Here is a 10,322-nt window from a genome sequence, read left to right as displayed (position 1 = left end):
TCAAAAAACTCAATCAAGTTTGTGAGACATGATTTCCCACGCACAAAGCCATGTTGACTATCCCTAATCAGTCCTTGCCTTTCCAAATACATGTACATCCTGTCCCTCAGGATTCCCTCCAACAACTTGCCCACCACCGAGGTCAGGCTCACTAGTCTATAGTTCCCTAGCTTGTCTTTACCACCCTTCTTAAACAGTGGCACCACGTTTGCCAACCTCCAGTCTTCTGGCACCTCACCTGTGACTATCGATGATACAAATATCTCAGCAAGAGGCTCAGCAATCACTCTCTAGCTTCCCACAGAGTTCTTGGGTACACCTGATCAGGTCCTGGGGATTTATCCACCTTTAACCGTTTCAAATCATCCAGCACTTCCTCCTCTGTAATCTGGACATTTTGCAAGACGTCATCATCTATTTCCCTACATATCCTTTTCCACAGTAAATACTGATGCAAAATATTCATTTAGTATCTCCCCAATTTTCTGTGGCTCCACACAAAGGCCGCCTTGTTGATCTTTGAGGGGCCCTATTCTCTCCCTAGTTACCCTTTTGTCCTTAATATATTTGTAAAACCCCTTTGGATTCTCCTTAATTCAATTTGCCAAAGCTATCTCATGTCCCCGTTTTGCCCTCCTGATTTCCCTCTTAAGTATACTCCTACTTTCTTTATATTCTTCTAAGGATTCACTCGATCTATCCTGTCTGTATCTGCCATATGCTTCCTTCTTTTTCGTAACCAAACCCTCAATTTCTTGAGTCATCCAGCATTCCCTATAGCTACCAACCTTCCCTTTCACCCTGACAGGAATATACTTTCCCTGGATTCTTGTTATCTCATTTCTGAAGGCTTCCCATTTTGCAGCCGTCCCTTTACCTGTGAACATCTGCCTCCAATCAGCTTTTGAAAGGTCTTGCCGAATACCGTCAAAATTGGCCTTTCTCCAATTTAGAACTTCAACTTTTAGATCTGGTCTATCCTTTTCCATCACTATTTTAAAACGAATAGAAGTATGGTCACTGGCCCCAAAGTGCTCCCCCACTGATACCTCAGTCACCCGCCCGGCCTTATTTCCCAAGAGTAGGTCAAGTTTTGCACCTTTTCTAGTAGGTACATAATTGTTCCACTCCACCCAAGTGTTTTTGGGTACAATTATCACCTGTAGATGCACCTCAAGGATGCCCATTCCTTAAATCTTCAAGAGCAAATCTGTACTCTTCCCTTTCTTTCAAACAGAAATGGAACGGTCAGAGCATCCTGGCTTGGTGGCTAACACAAGAGCAATCTTCCTGCTTTTCCTCAGCAGTAGCTGGCTTGTTTCTGCATCTTCAGCAGCAGCTGTCCATTTTCTGTGAAATACTGCAAAAGGTGTTAAAACTGCTATCCTTCCTCAAAGGGTTTCTATTTGAACTTCTCTCTCCATGGAAACAAGGTCATGTGGGCATTTCCTCCAATTAAAAACTGTTTACCACAAGTTCACCCTTTCCCCATGTTCAGAATATTCTGTCATAGCTTAAACTAAACCGAGCATTTTAAAAGCTGCAAAGTTCCACATTTATGACACAGTGGTGCAGTTTGCTAGCTTGGAGCAAAAAAAAGACAGAAAATAAGCTGGAAATCTTAAACAAAATACAGAAACTGCTGAAGCATCCATACTGTCAACGCACATCCCCAGAGAGAACAGACAAGCCAATGTTTTAAGTATAGCTCCCTCATGAGGACTGGAAGAAATACAGATGAACAGCTTTAATAAAGGAAAAAAGGATGAAAAACACACCTGTCCACGTACACACAAGCAAGAGATGAATCTTGTTGGATAATACCTTTGGCAGATTGTAAGGGTCTGGAACCAAAAAGTTAACCAATAGTTTTTTTTCAGCTGAATTGAAGGTAAACAAAGTTCACTACTGTAATATCATAAAAGATTTACTACATCAAGCATCACTGAGGTTACAGGTTTACGGAGGTCTGAAAATTTGAGATCGTTCGCTGAATCCCAAGCCAGACTATCTCCAAGAGGCAGGAGGGAATGTGCTGGTGCTAAGGTCGCTAGCATTTACTGGGGATCAATGCAAGGACAAATAAAAAGAGCATAATAAATGATTACATAATAAATATAATAAAATTCATTTAAGGCTATGGAAACCAAGTAAATTGGATCTAAGAAATGGTGGCTGTGCCAAGTATAATAAATCTTATAAAAGGGAAATGGTGTACACTAGGAATAGGTGTTGTGATGAATAGACCACAGAAGACTGCTTGAATAATTAGTTCCCACAACACAGCTAGTCATCTTATCCTCAGAGTATAATGTCCTCTTAATGCTTTGATCATTTTTTTTCTTGCATACATCAGTGGGTGTGGGCAGCACTGGATTCTGACTCCATATCCTCACAAGTACAAAGGCTGCCAACTTTAACCTCCACAGTATTGTCGGTCTCCTCTTTCTTCAACTCATTTTCTACAGAAATTTGCACTCATGCTTTATGTAACTCCAGACCCCAATGTTCTAAAGATCGCTGTCAGCCAGTTGTCTGTCCTCCATAAACATCAGCCCAAGAAATGTCCAGCTGTCCAAGATCTGACCTGTACCAAATCTCCCACATCCGGTGCTAATGTCCTTGCCTATTTATATTTGATTCCTATCCTTGATGACTGTGATTTGAAATTCGTGTTCAAATTCCTACATGGCTTCACCTCTCACTAACTCATCATAGCTTACAAACCTCTGAATTCCTCATTTTTCTAACTTTGGCTACGTATGAGTCTCCCTCCTACTTAATAGGAGCATCTTCTACTTGTAGGCTTTTTTGCTTTCTCCAGAAGCCCATCTGACTCTCCACAGATCTTACAACCCTGTTTGAAATCTACCTCTTTGCTCAAGCTTTTGATAGGCTCTTTAAAATTCTCCTCCTTTAGGTCAGCACCGATGTACAGTATTTCTGGTTATGCCATTGAAAATCTTTGTCTAAAAGAACTGATATAAATACACATTCTTGTGCCTGAGGGGCTGTTGACGATGCCTATGAGCAAGAAGGCCTGGGGTTAAAGACCCACTCCTATACTCGTCGGCCATGGAAGAACTCAGTCAGTAACACCAGCAAACCAATATATATCAGTGCCTGTCACAAAACCTAGATAAAGAGGAGGGTTAGCAACAAGCTAAATCTAAACTCCTGCATATCAAAACCAAAAACAAAATTGGTAGTTGATACAAAATTTAAAGAGCTGAAAATGTATTGCTGGAAAAGCGCAGGTCAGGCAGCATCCAAGGAACGGGAGAATCGACGTTTCGGGAAGGGCTTATGCCCGAAACATCGATTTTCCTGTTCCGTGGATGCTGCCTGACCTGCTGCGCTTTTCCAGCAACACATTTTCAGCTCTGATCTCCAGCATCTGCAGCCCTCACTTTCTCACAAAATTTAAAGAACCAACATTGGGCTGGCCCAATGAGATAAGGAAAATCCAAAGGCGGAGACATAAATGCAAGTTGTTGACAGGCTGGATTCTCACAAAGTGCCATTCTACACTTTTTCACATTCCATTGCTTTAATCAGTCCTACTAGATTTCAATGGGAAATGCACAGAGTCATTGATTCCCACCAGCTTCATTCCAAATGTAGGGTCTGATGGGAAAATAATTTTAAAAAATACATTCACAGAATTAGGCTTTGCTGACTGGGCCAGTATTTAATTTCCATCCCTAATTGCCCAGAGGGCAGTTAAAAGTCAACCACTTGCTTGAGCATAGTGTCACTTGGAGGCCAGACCAAGTAAGGATGGCAGTTTTCTTTCCTAAAGGACATGAGTGAACCAGAGGGCTTTTCTGACGATTAATAATGATTTCATTCCAGATTCCACCATCTGCCTTGGCAGAATTCAAACCCAGAGTCCAGAAGATCACATGGATCTCTGGATTAGTGATTTAGAAATAATACCAATAAACTGTCACATTGGATCCAGCCAGGGATTAGGCTGTTTTGAACCTGGTAATGTGTCATGAGGTAGGTTGAATAATTGACCTTAGGATGAAAGATCCTCAAGGGAACAGTGACCATGACATGGCAGTATTTAGTATTTAGTTTTGAGAGAGAAATGACCGCATTAAACTTAAGTGAGTGTAATTACAAGAGAAGTTGAAACTTTATTGCTGGAACAGCACAGCAGGTCAGGCAGCATCCAGGGAACAGGAGATTCGACGTTTCGGGCACAGGCCCTTCCTCAGGAATTCTGAGGAAGGGCCTGTGCCCGAAACGTCGAATCTCCTGTTCCCTGGATGCTGCCTGACCTGCTGTGCTGTTCCAGCAATAAAGTTTCAACTTTGATCTCCAGCATCTGCATACCTCACTTTCTCCTCGATAATTACAAGAGAACGAGACCAATGATATATCCCAGTAAAAGGAGAAAGAGTCTCAGAGGAGGTAAACTGACCATGGTTAATCAAAGTTATGAATGTTATCAATTTGAAAGAAAAAAATAAATGCGTCAAACATTAGTGGTAACTCGGAGGATTGGAAAAGTTTTTAAAATGACCCGAAAACAAAAATTGGGAAGAAAATTAAGTTTGAGGGCAAACTAGGATGTGACACAAAAAACAGACAATTAGAGCTTTGATTAGATTAGATTCCCTACAGTGTGGAAACAGGCCCATTGGCCCAACTAACTTAAAATATATACAAAGGGAGGGGCAACATAAGCTTCTTAGAGAACAAGGGTGGAGAAATAATAACGGAGTCAGGAAATGGCAGAGGAGTTGAACAAATAATCTGTATTAGTTTTCTTTGTTTAGAACACTGACAGCATTCCAGAACTCCTAAATATTCAAGGGCTGAAGGTTTGGGAACAAAAACATAACTATTATGAGGAAAATCTTTAAGCTGTCCCAGAGTTGTGAATGGATTCTGTTCTGGAACGGAACAAAAACATAACTATTATGAGGAAAATCTTTAAGCTGTCCCAGAGTTGTGAATGGATTCTGTTCTGGAACCCATTCGCAAGTCGATTTTTACGTAAGTCAGAAAACAATGCAGGACATTGGACAGCAGCTTAAGTGCACAAAATGTTCATATGTCAGGTCTTCAAAATTACACACTGTATGGGATAACGTTCCTAAGTATGAGCATTCGTATGTAAACTGGGGACCCCGTGTACTAATGGGAACAAATGCCAATAAGTTTCTGGACCCAATGAATTGTATCCTAAGACTTTAAACGAAGTCGTTACAGAGATGGTGGATGCACTGGCAGTAATCTTACAAGAATTCTTAGATTCCAGAGAAGTTTCAGAGGATAGGAAAACTGTCAATCTAACACTCTGATTCAAAAGGGGAGTGAGACAAAATAAACAGATAACTATAGGAAAGTTAGCCTATCATTGTCATTGAGATAATGTTAATATCTATTATGAAGGATATAACAGCAAAGCATGTATAAATATATAACGCAATCAGCAGAGTTAGCATGGCTTCATGATGGGGACATCATTCTTGACAAATTAATTACAGCAACGTAGATAAACATGAACCAATAGGTGTAATATATTTGGATTTCCAACAGGCATTTGATACGACTCTGCGCATAAGGCTACTTAAGAAGATAAGAGCCCACAGAGTTGGAAATGATATATTAGCATGGACAGAAGATTGGCTAACTAATATAAGATGGAGTTCAGATAACTGGGCCATTTGCAGAATTGCAAGATTGCAACTAGTAAAGTGCTAAAAGGGATCAGTGTTGGATCCACAATTATTTCCAATACATATTCAGGACTTGAAACAACAAGGTACATGTGCTATCACCAAGTTTGGAGATGACATGAAAATACTTGGGAAGACAAATAACGAGGATGACATAAGGAGACTCCAATTGGAACATAGCTAGGTTCAGTACAAAATTACAAACAAGGACTAAGGGGAGGCTACTTGGCCCTTTTAGACTCTTTGCCATTCATTAAGATTGTAGCTTATCTGATTTTAATCTCAACTCTATATTTCTCAATGTGCCCGATAATCTTTTATCCTGTTGTAATCAAAAACTGTCTACTTGTGCTTAAAAATATTTAAAAATTCAGTATCCATTGCCTTTTGAGGAAGGGAATTCCAAAGAACCTCAATTCCGAGAGAACAAAAAAAAACCTTCACCTCGGTCTTAGATTTCTCATTTTCAAACTGTAAGGCCTAATTCTGAATTCTCCCACAAGAGGAACTAACCTTTTCCACTTACACCCAGTCAAGTCCTCTCAGAATGTTATATACTTCAGTTAAGTCACTTCCAATTTTTACTAAACTCTAGAGAATGCAGGGCTGATCAGTCTAGCCTTTCCTCATAAGGCAATTGATTCATTCCAGATATTAGTCTGGTAAATCTTCTGCTTCCAATGCATTAACATCCTTCTTTCAGTACACAGTGACCAACATCTGTACACTTAACTCTAGGTACGGTCTCACAAATGCTCTGTGTAACTGAAGTATAATTTCCCTGGTCTTTCATTCTACTCCCCTTGCAATAAAACATAATATTCTATTAGTTTTCCTGACTTCCTGCTATACCTGAATACTAACCTTCTGCAGTCCATGCACTAGGACACCCAGATCTCGCTGCATCTCCAAACTCCGCAACCTCTCGCCATTTAGATAATGTTTTTTTCTGTCGAAATTGTCAATTTCACACTTCCCACATTATACTCCATTTGCCAGACCTTTGCCTGTTCAGTTAACCTAACTACCCCTTTCCATCTCTTTGTAGGCTCCACATCTTGTCTTCACAACTCACATTCCTACCTTTTTTGTGACATCTACAAATCTAGCTCCCACAACTTTTGTCGCTTCACACAAATCATTTATATGAATTGTAAAGTATTGAAGCTCCGGCACTGACCCCTATAGCACACTACTCATTACATCCTGCCAGCCTGAAAAAGACCCATTTATTCCTACTTCAGTTCCTGTTAGCCAGCCAGTCTTCTATCCATGTTAATACATTATCCAATGCCATGAATTTTTATTTTCTGCAATAACCATCGTTGCAGCACCTTATCAAATGCCTTCTGGAAATCCAAATGCATAACATCCACTGGCTCCTCATTATCTGCAGCATAAGTTACTTCTTCAAAGAACTCCAATTAATTAAGCCATTTAGAATTTATCAAGAAGCCCTATTATAACATCTTTAATAACAGTTTCCGTATGACAGATGTTAAGCTAACTAGCCTGTAGTCTTTTGCTTTCTGCCACTCTCCTTTTAAAAAAAAGATTCACATCAATTCCTTTTCAATCTAAAAGGATCCTTCCTTGAACCTAATGAGTTTCAAGAAATGAAATCCCTCAGGAGCTGGGGACTTGTGAACTCTCAGTTTCAACAATTTACTTAGTACTATTTCCCTGGTCATTTTAAATTTCTTGAGTTCCTCTCTCCCTTCCGGGTCCTGGTTGACAGCTATTTCCGGGATATTATGAACTGGGTCCAAATTTGGCTGATGGAATAAAGTTTGGAAAATAATGTGGAAAAATGTCACGTGTTGCACTTTAAAGAAGAATAGACGAGATGACTATTATTTCAATAGTAAAGACTAAAGAAAGCTGCAGCACAGGGGGATTTGGGTGCCCTAATGTATGATTTATTTAAAAATTCAGTGAATTATAGGGAAGGCAAATCGCATTCCCTTTGAAATAAAAGCCATGTAAAAATAGGGAGGTCTTATGAAAACTATGTGGATTAGTCAGACCACACCTGGAACTCTAAACTGTTTTTGGTGACCTTGGCTTCATTGTGCTGATCTCAAGTATGGAGGGACTTTCTTATGAGGAAAGGTTAAGATTGGGCTTATACTAATTGGAGCTTGAAAGAAAGGGGTGGCCTTATTGAAATGTATAAGATTCCTTGGGGGGCTTTTGTAGTGCCTCTACCTCTGAGCTAGAAGGTCCAGGTTCAATTCCCACTGGTGCTGAAAGTGTTTCATAACTTAGCTGAACAAGTTGAATAAAAATATCTATCTAGAAATTCCTTAAGGAGCTTTACAGGGCAGATGCGGAGATTTTGTTTCCTTTTTGGAGATCTAGGACCACAGGGCATAATCTCAGAATCACACATTTTTAAAAATTCATTCATGGGATGAGGGCGTCGCTGACTAGGTGAGTATTTACTGCCCAACCCTAATTGCCTAGAGGGCAGTTGAGAATCAACCACCTTGCTATAGGTCTGGAGTCACATGTGGGCCAACCAGATAAGGATGGTAGTTTCCTTCCCTACAGGACATTAGTGAACAAGAGGGGTTTTCCTACAATCAATAATGGCTTCACAGTCATCATTAGAGTCCTAATTTCAGATATTTATAGAACTGAAATTCCACTGTCTGCCATAGTGGGCATTGAACATTGTCTGGGTTTCTTGATTAACAAATCAGTGATAATATCACTAGGCCATCACCTCCCCTAAATTTTAGGATGTAAGAGGAATTTATTCCCCTAAAAGGTTAATGATTTGGTGGAATTCTTTACTGCAGAGGGCTCTCAAGGCTAGATGATTAAGTATATTCAGGGCTGATATAATCAGTAAGGGGTTCAAAGGTTAAAGGGAAAAGGCAGGAAAGTAGAGTTGAAAATTATCAGGTGAGCCATAATCTTGACTGGCACAGGCTGGATGGGCCAAGTGGCCTACTTTTGCTCCACATGTTACCATCCTTGAGCCAGGCTATTCAATGTTTTCTTACAGAGCTGTAGACACGTCACCTTCAAGTGAATCTGCCACAGAAATTGGGTTATCGTGTCAGAGAGTCATAAGCACGGAAACAGACCTTTCAGTCCAACTCTCCATGACCACTAAATTTCCCAAACTAATCTAATCCCATTTGCCTGCGTTTGGCCAATATCCCTCCAAGTTTTTTCCTATTCACGTACCTGTACAGCATAGAAACAGACTCTTTGGTCCAAATCGTCCATGCCCACCAGATACCCTGAATGAATCTCGTCCCATTTGCCAGCCTTTGGCCCAATGCCTTGCCTCCAGTCACAACCTTGGCAGCCACTTCAATCCTCCAAAATTGTCCCAATTCCCTGATTCCCTCACATGTGAGTTCTTGAAGGACTGTTGACAAAAATCTCTCTGACAATATACTCTGCCCACCAGCAGCATCAGTACTGAATAGTGACTTTACCTAAATTAATCCGAGTTTACAGCAATGCAAATTGCTTATATATTCCCAGAGTGGGTCTCCGTGCAGTGGGAATCCAGTGGAATGGGCTGCTTGCTCTTCGTGCTTCGAGCCGGCTGCACACAATTGGCGTGCATTCGATGAAAAACTACTACTATCACTAAGTCAACAAACCTCCCCGCTCGACTTTGAAATGCAGCAACAGGAAACTTCCAAAAACAAACAATTCCCACTTCCACAAAGCATCACGACCAGAAGCCTGAGTCCTGTCAATGCAGGAAACAAAGGGTTTCGGGCTGTGCGGTGCCGAACAGCATTACAACAGAAAGTACACACCTTGCCTCAAATCTCAATCTCTCTCTCTTACCTATAGTGGAGATGTGGGAAGAGTGGAATTGGTTGTCGGTGAAACGGCACAGGAGGCAAGTCTTCCCCACTCCAGAGTCTCCGATCAGCAGCAGCCTGAACAACACATCATACTGCTTAGCCATGGTGTGTCCTCATGGACCTGCCCAGGCGAACCCGACCACTTTACCCAGACAGCGAAAGCCCGAGAACGGCTCCCTTATTCCGCTCCAGTCCCATATCTGCCCCGGGCAGGCAGGCTGTAGTGGTGGTGGCAGACGCCTTGTTTGCTGCTGTTGCTGTCCACCTCACTGATTGGAAATGGTATTTTCACCTTCCCCCCCCCCCCCCCCCAGTGCTGCCGGCTTTAACCTGCGCTGCTGGGGCTGTCAAGGGAGGAAGAGCGTTCTGTTGCTGCTGCCACTGAGAGGGAATGGGGATGTGGGGAGGGGACTCTCAGTGTCTGCAATGAATGACGCGATATGTGAAACCCCACCTCAAATCAGCCAGTCTCTCCAAGCAATCCACTGTCACAGCCTTCCCTTTACCCTCAATCCCTTCCCTGCCTTTAGCCTTTTGTCTATATCCTTCGCTGACCCCAATTCCATTTTTTTTACCCTTCAAATCTCCCTTTAGTATTTTCCATTTAAAATTAAAACGTACTTTTTCCTTACACTTTTTTTTTCAAAAAGCGTATTCTTGCTCTTAGCCTTTGTCCATTTCGATTCCCCCCTCGGGGATTATTTAGTGATCTTTTTAAGTTAGAAGTGGAGTTCATTTTCTATCTCCAGTCTGGCGCTTTAAAATATATATATAAATCGCCCTGTTC

The 10,322-nt window shown here is 41.3% G+C and overlaps 1 protein-coding gene across 1 annotated transcript in view; it reads right to left on the bottom strand.

The window, feature by feature from the left end:
• Positions 1-9,945, bottom strand: part of rab15 (RAB15, member RAS oncogene family) — a 155,026-nt gene extending 145,081 nt beyond the window's left edge. The window contains exon 1 of the mRNA XM_043698077.1: positions 9,516-9,945. Within this exon, the coding sequence (XP_043554012.1) occupies positions 9,516-9,639 (124 nt within the window). The 5' untranslated portion in view covers positions 9,640-9,945. The remainder of the gene's footprint in view (positions 1-9,515) is intronic.
• Between the last annotated feature and the right edge of the window lie 377 nt (positions 9,946-10,322).

Source organism: Chiloscyllium plagiosum, chromosome 10, assembly GCF_004010195.1.
Source record: "Chiloscyllium plagiosum isolate BGI_BamShark_2017 chromosome 10, ASM401019v2, whole genome shotgun sequence".
NCBI lineage: Eukaryota > Metazoa > Chordata > Chondrichthyes > Orectolobiformes > Hemiscylliidae > Chiloscyllium > Chiloscyllium plagiosum.
Note: the sequence above shows the minus strand (reverse complement) of the source record. Positions and strands in the feature narration are given on the sequence as shown.